General features: G+C 41.1%; 1 protein-coding gene across 1 annotated transcript in view; it reads left to right on the forward strand.

The window, feature by feature from the left end:
• The first annotated feature begins 4243 nt into the window (after nucleotides 1–4243).
• LOC120534550 (mucin-19-like) overlaps nucleotides 4244–14094 on the forward strand; it is a 131339-nt gene continuing 121488 nt past the window's right edge. The window contains exons 1-2 of the mRNA XM_039762145.1: nucleotides 4244–4332; nucleotides 4939–4974. Of these exons, the coding sequence (XP_039618079.1) occupies nucleotides 4284–4332; nucleotides 4939–4974 (85 nt within the window). The 5' untranslated portion in view covers nucleotides 4244–4283. The remainder of the gene's footprint in view (nucleotides 4333–4938; nucleotides 4975–14094) is intronic.

Here is a 14094-nt window from a genome sequence, read left to right on the forward strand (position 1 = left end):
GGACAGTATTTTCCCCAGAACATGAGAGGGCAGCCTTCCTGGGTTGCATGGGGGTCACGGAGCCGAAACGCTCAACACTGTGGGAGGATATGGCCACCGCCAGTGAGCGCCTGGACAGCTACATAACGGTGGTCGACAGCACTTCAACCACCCGGAAGTGCTGCCGGGTGTTAATCAAGAAACACCTGGAGCACTTCCAGGTACTGTATATACTGTAGGAGGCCACCACACTCCACTCGAGGCTAGAGTTGGGAGGGAGAAGACAGGAGCCTGAGTAAGGAAGAGGTGGCCGAAGAGGTGAAAGAAAGAGAGAGAGAGAAAGAGACTGAGTTGGCTAGTTTAGGCATTGTGGAACTGTGTAAAATAAAGTGCGTGTATAGTTGGGACATTCGGTGTCTATTTGTCTGTGGCTGGGCAGGTTTCTCACAGCATTTATGTTTGAATTTGTAAATTCTTTTTTTTTTTTTATTAATTTTTTTTTTAAGGAGGCTAAAATCATACCCTTGGTTTATTGCATTAGGGCTTACTATGCTTATCCAGGGCTACATTTTAACATCATTCCCTGGGTTTACTATCTGAAGATTGTTTATTATATTTTATGCTTATAGCATTTGGACTGTATTGTCAATAGATATCTAAATTTTAATCATCATACACCACTTCTGGGGGGCTTGATTTGTTTTGGCCCTGCTCTGTTTCTAGGTATGTCTGATGATTGGAACTTTGTGAAGTGTGGTCCAGCCTCACGTGGGGAGGCAAAATGGGGGTGGGGGGTCTGAGAAAGAGACCAAGCTATCTCTAATCTATCCTTTTAATCCTTGTGATTATAGTTGCCAACGTAACAATAGGCTTCATGGCAATAACTCCTGGGAAAATTGGAAATTAAGGTCAAAGCTGTCTTATTTTCAGTTGAATACAAAATGACAAGAAAGGTTCAGAAGCAAAGTCCGAACTGGAATGTTAAAGATCTGAATAACAAATTAAAGATAAGAAAGTATTCTCTCACCTAACAGGTCTAAAATAGTACTTTTACAGGAGAACAACTTATTAAGCAAGGATCAGTTTTGACTGCACACTGGACTGGCCAAATATTCCATTCTAGCTTTACAAAGAATATTAGAGGTGTGGGAATTCTTATACATAGAACAGTCTCATTTGTGGTATCAGATGTAGTATCTGATCATGAAGGTAGATATGCGATTGTCATGGGTAATGTATTTAACTTTAAAGTAATTTTGATGAATATCTATGCACCCAATGTGGATGAAAGGATCTTTATCTATAATGTATTTGAATTTTCCCAATGTGAGCTCTCATAAAATTATAATGATTATGGACTTTAATTGTGTTTTAAATCCAGATGTAGATAGGTTTCTTGTCACAGGGGTGATGACATCAGACCCCACCCCTTTAATCTTGGAGCTAAAATCATTATGTCCCACATACTCATCTCACAGACAAGAACTGCACGGAATTTATATCCAAACAAATCTTTTTTTGGAATACTCAGGGAATCCATGAAGGCTTTCTTAAGAGGACAGATTATTTCATATCTTTCCCATGGAAATAAATTGGAAACCAAGAAGGTACGAGAGCTAATCAGTGAAATTACCAGAATAGATCAAGGACATGCCAGGTGTCCAAGTGAGGCACTACATAGGAAATGACAGGCTCTGCATTCAGAACTCAACCTCTTAACAACTTAAGAAACTGAACAACTCATTTTTAAATCAAGACATCATTACTATGAACATGGAAAGAAAGCTAATAAGATCTTAGCTCAACAAATCCACAAGCAGGAAGTTCACAATGCAATCCCAGCAATCGCCAACACAGACAGAGAGAAAATCATTGACCATAAAAATATAATGCACACATTTAGAGACTACTATAAGTCCTTATATTCTACTGAGTTTAAAGAAGACAAGACACAATCTAATGCATTTCTGGATGCATTACAAATACCACAAATAGATACTCTCTGTACAGTACTCTGGCACTATCAGAATTACTAGATGCTATAAATTCACTTCAGAGTCGGAAAGCAGCAGGCCCTGATGGCTACCCTGCCAAAATTTTATAAACTTTTATAAAAAATCTCAACTCAGCTAGCTCCCCATCTATTAGCAACATTTACAGAAGCTAGAGACAATAAAATTCTACCTGAAACTTTTCGCCAAGCATTAATTACCATCTTTCCTAAACAAAATAAAGACTTAATACAATGTGCATCACTCAGACCAATTTCACTTCTGAATAATGATGTTAAGAGGCCTGTGGCCTCGATGCAACCAGGGGAAAGTAGTGTGTAGCCCCTGACTGTTCTCCTGGAGCAAGTATCAAATGGGCATCTGCCACAGTTAGTAGAATCATGGTGTGCCTTGGGATTTTTTGGGTTACAAAAAATGTGCCACCATAGAAAAAAGGCTGGTAAACACTTGTCTGTCTACATTTTTGCTCCTGACATACTATAAAAGATGTCTGTTGTTGTGATCTCATTTAAAAACTGACACCGTACATTACTTACATGGTTATGTTGCGCTCTTTGCATAAATGAGTGAAGAATTGTAGGTAGGGATAATCATTACACTTCTATTTTAAATTTTGTCATTATTTTAGGGTAGTCAGGACTGTAAGTTGGCTGGCAGACTAGCGAGTTAAATACAGAGGTGCTAGATACTTATTTTGGTTTTAGTGCCACTCAAAGATTACTTATTTAGCACTTATTGTATGTGATATGGCATTGATTTGATCTTCTTACAGAAACAAGAAATGAAAAAAAAAATGACAGACTTTAATTTTTACCTTCGCGAATTTTCTTGAGCATTGCACCATATCTGCCATTACCCCACCTTACCATCCCCTTTCCACTCTCTCGCCTGCAACTATGTCAGTATATATAAATCAAGAAAATGAACACCAGTGCTATGTATTGACATGTGGAGTAATACGAAAATGAAAACCTTTAAATGAAAATTTGTATTTCATGAAATTTTTAAAGGTAGTATAGAAATATGGTATTGGATGTACAGTATATGTAATTCTTTAGGTAAACACTTTTTTATATTATTGTGTTATATTATGTTAAAAAAAAGTACATGAAAATGCCACCATGACAAAAGCACTACCTGAGGGTTAGGGTTAGGGCCCTGGATACAACAATATTTTTTGATACGTTAAGCAGGACACATTAATCGCAAAAATTAACACATTAATTGTCTCAAGGCTAGATAAAAACACTTTTACTTCTACTCCTAAGAGTAGGACAAAAATTGTATCACTCTGAGATTTTTGTTTAAGTTAGGACCATTTCCCTACTCTGAAACATTTCATAAATATTAGCACAGTAATCCTTATTGTGAAGCTGCAGACATGTTATGTGCACACCAGTAAATTCTACAAAACTTGAAAGTTTTTTAGCTCTGTACGTTAAGTATGCCATATGCAATCAATCGGACTGAAGTGCTTAGCTTAGTGCTTCTTCCCTGTCGATCCTGGACACTTAATTTAAATCCAAGTCTAGTCACCTAGTTCCAGATTTATTTGCTTCCCCATGCCTGTGTGGCTCTTCTTCTACCATACCAAAGACTTGCATGTTACCTTGACTGGTAACTTTTAATTGGTCCTGTGTGAGTCTGCAAGGGTGGGTATGTTTGTGCATGTTAGTGTTTCTGGTAAGGGTCTGTCTTCCACTGCCCAGAAATGTCAGAATAAGCTCCAGCTATCAGCAGTCCTAGTTGGGTCAAGCAGATTGAACAAATGATGTACAATTAATAAAGGTCTCATTAAAGCCCAGATGACAATTCAGCAGTAGCAATTTTAGTCTGTAGTTAATATAGATTTGTATCTTTGTAACGCCTGGAAGAGGAATGAAACACACCCCTGCCATTAATATGGTAATCATTAAACAATGTAAATTACACACAAATGCTGTGCTAGATATACAATTATCAAGTAAAATGCAAATTAAAAACCACATATGTACTTTGGTCATATTACCCTGAACAATTCACTATGATTCACTTTAGAATTGCATCAACAACACCTGGTCTAACTGGTTAAGAGTTCAACATAAGCATCATGATATTTAATTTAATTTATTCTGTAAGGAGTGGGGGGGTGTCCTCCAAATTCCTTCAGCTGAAATATGGCTGTGGTGCATAATTTAGTTGAACTGAATTTCCTCATGCTTTTTCAATGACTGGTTTTGTATCTCACATACTTATATAAAAGACCACCTGTAGCTCTTCCTGTATTCTTTGTGCTTCTGAAGGCCCAGCATCATGAGGCACTTAGTGGCACTCATCCTGCTTGGAGTATTTCTAATCACAGGTAAAAAATGTTAAACATCCTTAAATTATATTAAATATATAAAGGACAAATAAAATAGTTAACAGAAATTTAAAGGCACTTTTGAATTAAAAAAAGGCACATATGCCTAAACAAGTGTACTCAGTACTTTTTTTTTTTACTTTGTACAATTTAATGTAATTTTCTGCTGCACTTTGTCTAAGAACTGATGTGCAAGTCTGTAGAAATCAATATTTTTAAATGCATCAGTCTATGAAATGTTCTTTTTGCTTCTTAAATATTTAAGGAAATGCAGTACTTCAGTGACATGTATGTTATGCTTCTTGTGCAGCTGCAATGACTTTGGTATGAAACTAACAGACTATGATACCTACTTATAGAGTACTGTCTGCTCTAAAACTGCAACTTTTCTAGGTCTGTTTAAGCTCTCCACCAGAGAGCTTCTGTGATTTGTAGGTCTTTGTCCTAAGACATGTGGATTGGCAGCAGTGTGGGTGAATGTGAGATCTTATGATGTGTATTTCATATAATAGAACAGCTTATTGTAGTATCGGTTAAGGACAATGAATATTGTGATACCTTTTGTGATGTTGAACATATTAATGATTGCTATATATTTTGTACTAGGCATCAACTCCAAAATTACTGATGCCTCCAAGAAAGGTAAGATTAATATCAGTTTTACAAAAATGCCCACAAATATTCAACCACAATTTATTGCTTGAAATTCAATATCAAGATCATCATCATGTCATGAATAACATGCTATTTTTATTTATTTAGTTTGCTATATTGCTATCCAGAAAAATGACTGTACAACAGATTTTCATGTATTATTAGGAAAAATTAAAATCACTTTAAAAATGAGTTTAACATATGTTAATGTGATATAGAAGTTTTCCATGAAAAGCATAACAAAATTCAGTTAAACATAAATGATTAACTGAATCAAATAATATGCTTGTTTTTACTTCAAATAAAATCTAGTGCAGTGGTTCACAACCTGTGGGGCAGGCCCCCCTAGGGGGGCACGAAGTAACAAAAAGGGGGGCACGAAAATGTGAAAAAAGAAAATAAGAATAGAAAATATGAAAAATACATGTATTGAAACCAAAACAAATTAACTTAAACTACATTCTGATACAAAAATAATAAATATAGAGTTAGATAAATGTCGATAAAAGTTAAGTAGGTATAATAAAATATGCATCTATGATATATCATTAATTAAAAAAGAACAAATTGCTATTAGTGGGCTCCTTTCAAAAAAATGTTAGCGGGGCACAATTAAAACTGTTATGAAAACTCGGGTCGCGAATACTTAAAGGTTGAGAAACGCTGATCTAGTGCATAATGTCATGCCTAAGCAGCCTTACAAAGGTAGCCATCTCTCCCCAAGTACCAAAGCCTGGTATTCTTTCTCAACAAACAGGGGAGATGCTTGGAGCTATCAGTGAGTCGAAGGTACATTAAAAAGAAGCAGCAAGTGGATCTCACACCGCTCTTCATATTGTCACTTTTCCCTCATGGCTATATACATGTGAAGGCCAACAGGGATAATAAAAATATCAATCTTCAGAAGCTAAATTGAAGTTAATAATCTATAATGTGTAATTTTGAGTCTCTAACACAGAAATTCTAATTAAACCTATTGAATACATGAATCCAATTTTTGTTAGACATTTGGGGTTCAGAAAAAACAGGAAAAACACAGATAAAAAGCTATTTTTATGGTCTGTCCAGTCCCATCAGAATGGTTGGTTTATTTTTCCATAGACATAGACTGTTAGATTTAGGATTGTTGTTTCGACATGAGGTGCAATATGCAGGAAGGGAGCTCACTTTGGGAGGCAGCAGAAGGTATGATTTACTGTGGTTTGCTTGTGTTAACAGATTTATAGATATGAAATGCTAACAGAGAAGTACAAAACTGATATTTACTAATATAACAGTGATGTCTGCTTAAATCAAAAGTATATGTGCATTCAGAAATTATATACTTAGGTTCAACTGCTCCCAGTCTAGTTGGTAACTGTTCCTTGGACAAAATAAATGCCTGTGGAGGCTTCAGAGTCTCTTGGAATCAAAGTCTGGCTGACTCATATCAGCTGCCCACCGTCACCCTCCTGCCCTCTTTACACTACAGTACTGTATGGCATGTCTTTAACTGTAACATTCTGGTGTTTGGTCCAATCACCCTTGATGCCAATTTTTTTCTGTCATTCTGATATCTTATTTTATAATAACAAGAAATGTTTTTGAGAATTTCTGTACTGTTACTGAAAAAAGTTAACCAAATTGTTTGCATGTGACCAGTCTAGCCATGAGTACAAATGCTAAAACCCATGGGGCATCCCGTGGACTATCTTGCAAATCATTCCACAGTGGGAACCTTATAAGCATTAAAGCCTTTTAAAGGTTTGTATGAGAAGGAAAACTTTGCAGTTTGCTCTGAACTTAAATGACAGCCAGTGTGGAGGCTTAAGAACAGGAGTTGCATGGTTCTAGTAATAACAGACCAGTGCCAAATACCTACATTAGTCTACATTGTTTAAAACATTTGGGTGTCCACTCTATGACAAAGGGTTTTAAAAAATAAAATTAATAATACAGTGTAACTCAATACACTGGCAGTCTCTTGTGGAACAAACCTAATGATGAAGATAACAGTGGTTGTCCACACCGTGTTGCTGGATTGAAAAGAGCCCCGTAACCAATCAAGCTAAAGTGCCCTGAAAATGTTGGTCTGCCACTGTGTAAAGCTACACCTTAGGAATAAGTAAAAAAGACATACTAATAGACAATGGCAATTAGTCCACCTAATTTTTCTAATATTTCTTCTGTGATTTTTTCAATTATAACATTCAGAATACATACCATAATCAAAAATAGAAACATTTAAATTAAACACAAAACACATGCGTGTTCCTCTGGGAATCTAGGAGATGTCAACTCTGTCTGTGCTCTGAGATATAATGGAAAGCTACTAGGCGACTACAGAAATGTAAGTGCCACATGCTGCAGTCGGGATGTATATGTACAGTGTAAAAAGCACTATATAGCGTCCGACCCGGCACAGACTGACGCAGAGGCACGTGTAAAAACAAGTACACTTTTTATTTTTCTTCACCTGTGGGGCACGTCTTCACCATGAACCCCACAGGCAATACACAGTCCCAAAAGCATGTACACAATACCAACAACACTTCCACCTTGCACCACCACTCCTCCCAGGCAACCTCATCCTCTTCCTCCCGATTCTGGCTGTCGAGTGGTGGAGGATGGCCCATTTTATAGCCCACCCGGAAATGTTCCAGGTGCTTGACCACCTGGTCCCAATTGCACCTCCGGGTGGGGTTGTTGACTGTTCCAGCCGAGTTCTTGAGTCCCGGCAGCACCCCCTAGCGGCCACCCCAGCTCCCAACCAGGCTGTGGAGGACTCCATGTCCCATGGAGCCACGCGGGAGACAGGGGAATCAATGTCGGCCAGGGAGGCTGCCACCAAGCGTCCTGGGGGAGGTATTGAGCTGTCCATGGTGGCTCCCCCCAGAACATATGCAGCAAAGGCGTCCAGGCCGGGCATGGGCCCCAGCCGTCTCTCACAACAGATGTGATTTAAACTAAAAGCTAATGTCCTCAAAGTGCTTTTGTAATCCAGACTAATATCATTGAGTTCATAATACTAAAAAGGGATTCAATCAAAGACTGAATTGCAAAATAACAAACCCACCACAGCTCCTAGCCTCCTTCTCTACATTTTGAATGCTTGCCCTCTGCTTCAGTCCAAAAACAATTAATTCTCTTCATACCCCTTCTCCCCTTCATCTCCAGTTCCTTCCAACAGCTAAATGTTGATACCAATTCATCTTCCAATTCCACACTAAACAAACTGTTGGCTACATGGTGAGTTTAAATAGCAACCCAGGAAAAATTCCAGTTTGGAAATTTCGTCTTGACAGACAGCACTGAGTTTTTATTAGAGACACCAGGTTAGTACTCCTTCTTAAAGCTTGTGGTTTCCATGCATTCTTAAAGACAAAATGTTCTTAAAGAGACAATGCAGTCCCAATCTTTCTAGTCCACTACTACAAATGGTCAAAATTGTTAAACTCTAATTTAACAAATGAATCTGTCCTGGACAAGTTTATATATGTCAATGTCACAAAACTATGAAAATTAAGGTGGCCCAACGTCATTTAACACTTTACAGTGCCCATTAAATATCAAAGTAAATCCCGTTTATCTGATATTGAAGTGGGAATACTTTGTCAGTTTCACCCTAATACTTGCACTGGGCAGAGCAAAACTCTGCTGCATCTTAAAAAAACGCATCTGTCTTTTCACAAAACTGTGAAAGGTAAGGTGGCCCAATATGATGTAACTGACCCATGCAGGTCCTAAATGTTAAGTGTTTAGCTTTTCAAAGAATTGACACGTTTAGTCAATTAATATACACATTATAGATGTGCAAGCATTGCAGTTAGGGCTTTGCACTTTCAACCCTTTGTTCGTGGGTTCAAGTCCCGAGACTGACACTGTGTGACTCTGAGCAAGTCACTTCACCTGTCTGTGCGGCGCGGTGCGGGGTCAGCGGGCATAAAAAATCAAACTAGTGGTAATTAAATATTATGTTGCATAAAGACGTCAATCATAAATGTTGAATATTTTGCCTTTAGAATAAGTACCAGTTTGCAAATTCTGTGTGAACAAGTACAGCTGCGGGTTGCAAGCAAGCATGTAGATAGGACCGAATAAGAAGACGGCCGAATACGTACCTAACTTCAGCCTTACGTTCATTACAGACTCAAGGGTAGATTCTGTTAAATAGTAATAATTACCACCAAGTCGTTTCACAAACGTATGGTGCAGAAAAAATATACAGTGCCGCTTAAACGCAGATGCGTCTCCTACTCCTAGACATTTCTCTTTACACTCCATGACTCTACCGGCCCTTGAGTTCCTGTTTCTTGCCCCACCCATTTCCTCTGAAGATCACGTGAACAATCAATATAGTTCACACACAGAACCGATATAGTTCATACACAGAGTTGCGATAGGGTGCACACGCATAACCAATATGTTTCATACGCGAAACCGAAATAGTGCACACATACAACCAATAGAGTTCAAGCGCAAAATCGACAGGTTACCCACATGAAACCAGTATAAGTCGTGCATGAAACCAATATAGTGCATACGCAAATCCATTGTTAGACCGACACAGAACGCAAGGAAATATAGTTCATACGCAAACCGATAAAATTCAACCGAAAATCAATGCAGTTCACTCACAAACCAATAACAAATGTACTGGAACCAGTGATATACACATGCAAATCAATATAGTTCCTTATGAAAACCAGTGATATGCACGTACAAACGGATATAGTTCACGCACAAACCGATAATATACGGGCACGGACCAATATAGTTCATGTGAATGAAACCAGTATTGTACACAGGCAAACCAATTGAATACGCACGCAAACCGATAGTAAATATTCATAAACCAATAGTGTTCACACGTAAACCAATAGATTACACATGGAAATATATGATTTATGGCCTCTTTGGCCCCTCATAGAGGTGCGCTTGGAAAAGTTACTTGTACTGCCTCCTTCCTCAGGCAAGATATAATCAAAGAAGGGGCCTGAGTTGCCTTGAAAGCTTGCATATTGTAATCTTTTTAGTTAGCCAATAAAAGGTGTCATTTTGCTTGACTTTTCTCTACATTCATAATGGCTAACACGGTACAACACCTTAGTACTACTTGTACTTGTTCTTGTTATCTGTATTTGTACTAGCATCGAGGAGGCAGGGTAGAAAGCAGCAGTAACTGATATTGGCATTTGTAATAAATAACCGCGTCCTCGGAACAACAATTCCTTAGTTTAAAGGAAAAGAAAAAAAGAGGCCGTGGCTGACTTCAAAGCAGTAAAGGGGAAGGCTCAGTGATGCACAGGTTGGTAGCCAGTGTTAAGACGCCGATCAGGCACAAGGGGGTATAAGAGCTTATAAGTTAGTAAAGTTTTATTTAGTTGTTTATTTTCGATTTAACAGTCCTTGGCGGTCCAGATGTAGAACAGTTAAGTGGGCAACAGCGTAAGGGTTCATTAATAAGGGGGAACACAAACAGTGAGAGAGGAGAGCTTATAAGTAAGAGGAAAGCAAAGTTAGGAGAAGAGACAGATAAAAAGTAAAGTTAACCTCCTAGAAAGAGAAATAGCAGGCAGCTGAGAGGGAGAACAGTACAGGAGCTTAAGGGGAAAAGGTGTAAAATACCTGTAGCAGAACTTACAGTTACAATCCATCCATCCTCTTCCACTTATCCGAGATCGGGTCGTGGCGGCAGCAGCTTCAGCAGAGATGCCCAGACTTCCCTCTCCTTGGCCACTTCTTCTAGCTCTTCCAGGGGAATCCCAAGGCGTTTCCAGGCCAGCCGAGAGACATAGTCCCTCCAGCATGTCCTGGGTCTTCCCTGGGGCTTCCTCCCGGTTAGTCGTGCCCAGAACACCTCATCAGGGAGGCAACCAGGTGGCATCCTGATCAGATGCCCGAGCCACCTCATCTAACGCCTCTCAATGTGGAGGAGCAGCGGCTTTACTCTGAGCCCCTCCCGGATGACTGAGCTTCTCACCCTATCTTTAAGGGAAAGCCCAGACACCCTGCGGAGGAAACTCATTTCAGCCTCTTGTATTTGTGATCTTGTTCTTTCGGTCACTACGAATAGCTCATGACCATAGTTGAGGGTAGGAACGTAGATCAACTGGAAAATTGAGAGCTTTGCCTTACAGCTCAGCTCCTTTTTCACCATGATAGAATGATACAAAGAGGACTGTTTCATTTATGCTAGGTAGAATGCCCAGAGGGGACTGGGCGGTCTCATGGTCTGGAATCCCTACAGATTTTATTTTTTCTCCAGCCGCCTGGAGTTTTTTTGTTTTTTCTGTCCCCCCTGGCCATCGGACCTTACTCTTATTCTTTGTTAATTAATGTTGACTTATTTTATTTTCTTACTGTATCTTTTATTCTTCTATTCTTTATTATGTAAAGTACTTTGAGCTGCATTTTCTTGTATGAAAATGTGCTATATAAATAAATGTTGTTGTTGTTGATGCAGAGCCCGCATCACTGCGGACGCCGCACTAATTCGCCTGACGATCTCCCACTCCATTCTTCCCTCACTCGTGAATAAGACCTGGAGATACTTGAACTCCTCCATTTGAGGCAGGATCTTGCTCCCAACCCTAAGAGAGCACCCCACCCTTTTCCGGCTGAGGACCATGGTCTCAGATTTGGAGGTGCTGATTCTCATCCCAGCCGCTTCACACTCGGTTGCGAACCGATCCAGAGAGAGCTGAAGATCACAGCCTGATGAAGCAAACAGAACAATATCATCTGCAAAAAGCAGTGACCCAATTCTGAGTCCAAAAAACCGGACCCATTCAGTGCCCTGGCTGCGCCTGGAAATTCTGTCCATAAAAGTTATGAACAGAATCGGTGACAAAGGGCAACCCTGGCGGAGTCCAACTCTCACTGGAAACTGGTTTGACTTACTGCCGGCAATATGAACCAAGCTCTGACACCAGTTGTACAGGGACCAAACAGCCCTTATCAGGGTGTCCGGTACCCCATACTCCCAGAGCACCCCCCACAGGATTCCCCGAGGGACACGGTCGAATGCCTTTTCCAACTCCACAAAATACATGTAGACTGGCTGGGTAAACTCCCATGCACCCTCCTGCCAAGGGTGTAGAGCTGGTCCACTGTTCCACGACCAGGACGAAAACCACAGTGTTCCTCCTGATTCCGAGGTTCTGATGGACCCTCCTCTCCAGGACCCCCGAATAGACTTTTCTGGGAAGGCTGAGGAGTGTGATTCCTCGGTAGTTGGAACACACTATCCGGTCCCACTTCTTAAAGAGGGGGACCACCACCCCAGTCTGTCAATCCAGAGGAAAAGTCCCTGATGTCCATGCGATGCTGCAGAGGCGTGTCAACAAAGACAGTCTTACAACATCCAGAGCCTTGAGGAACTCCGGGCGAATCTCATTCACCCCCGGGGCCTTGCCACCAAGGAGTTTTTGGACCACTTCAGTGACCTCAGTCACAGAGATGGGTGAGCCCATCTCCGAGTCCCCAGGCTCTGCTTCCTCATTGGAAGGCATGTTAGTGGGATTGAGGAGGTCTTCGAAGTACTCCCCCCACCGACCTACAACGTCCCAAGTTGAGCCATCCCCACCATATACAGTGTTGACACTGCACTGCTTCTCCCTCCTGAGACGCCGGAGGGTGGACCAGAATCTCTTCATAGCCATCCGGAATTCATTCTCCATGGCCTTCCCAAACTGCTCCCGCACCCGAGTTTTTCAATCAGCAACCATCGAAGCTGCATTCCGCTTGGCCTGCTTTTACCTGGTACCAAAAGGGTCCTGTAGGACACCTTCTTCAGCTTGACGGCATCCCTCACCACCGGTGTCCACCAACAGGTTCGGGGATTGCCGCCACAACAGGCACCGACCACCTTATGGCCACAGCTCTGGTCAGCCGCCTCAACAATAGAGGCACGGAACATGGCCCATTCCGACTTAATGTCCCCCACCTCCCTCAGGACGTGGTTGAAGTTCTGCCGGAGGTCTGAGTTGAAGCTACTTCTGACAGGGGACTCTGCCAGACGTTCCCAGCAGACCCTCACAATATGTTTGGGCCTACCAGGCCTGACCAACATCCTCCCCCACCATCGAAGCCAACTCACCACCAGGTGGTGAGCAGTTGACAGCTCCGTCCCTCTCTTCACCCAGGTATTCAAGATATGTTCAAGACAGTCGATCATTGAACTGAGGCCTAGGGTGTCCTGGTGCCAAGTGCACATATGAACACCCCTATGCTTGAACATGGTGTTCGTTATGGACAATCTGTGATGAGCACAGAAGTGCAATAACCATCATGTTATTAAGTGTTACCATCCATTTAATTTAAATTATTTAATTTTAAAAAAAGAAAAAAAAAGTTAAGGCAGTTTTACTAATCCCAAATCAAATTTTAATAATGAGGCCAGTGCAATGCAAATCCTGTTGGCGGGTCACAGTCGCAAAGCTTAAGGTAAAGGGTTCACATTGTCCGGGGGCATTAACCCCAGAATTAGAAGAGTCAAACCGTTATCATGTCCTTGCGGAGCTGGATGGAGTCTCTGATAATTCTGAAGTGGCAGGCAGAGATGCGGAGCCCCAAAGGACCACCTCAAAACCAGTTCCCAAAAAGAGAGAAGTAGTGATAGTTGGGGACTCAGTCATTAAGGGGATTGAAGCACAGGTGTGCTCCAGAGAGAGAGAGTCTTGCACTGTGTGTTGCCTTCTGGGTGCACAGGTGGGGGACCTCTCAGGAAGGGTGGATAGGATGTTGGCCAGAGCGGGGGGCAGGATCCAGTTGTCATTGTCCATGTTGGAACAAATGACATACATAAGGGTAGTCTGTCAGTTCTGCGATCCAAATTCAAAGAGTTAGGTGCCAAGCTGAGGAGCAGAACTGCCAAGTTAGTCTTCTCTGAGATTCGGCCTGTGCCATTCTGGGTAAGATTGAGGAGATTAGAAGGCTTAACGGGCATTGGGACTCCTTTTGAAACAGATGGGACCTGTTCCACCATGACAGGTTACATCTGAACTGGAGGGACACCAATGTATTGGGGAGGTGTATATGTAGGCTAGTTGAGAATTGTTTAAACTAGGGAATGAGGGGGCAGGGAGTTTAGGACAGGCAATGTTTAGATCTATGTATGGAGGTACA

Source organism: Polypterus senegalus, chromosome 8 (assembly GCF_016835505.1).
Source record: "Polypterus senegalus isolate Bchr_013 chromosome 8, ASM1683550v1, whole genome shotgun sequence".
NCBI classification, from domain to species: domain Eukaryota; kingdom Metazoa; phylum Chordata; class Cladistia; order Polypteriformes; family Polypteridae; genus Polypterus; species Polypterus senegalus.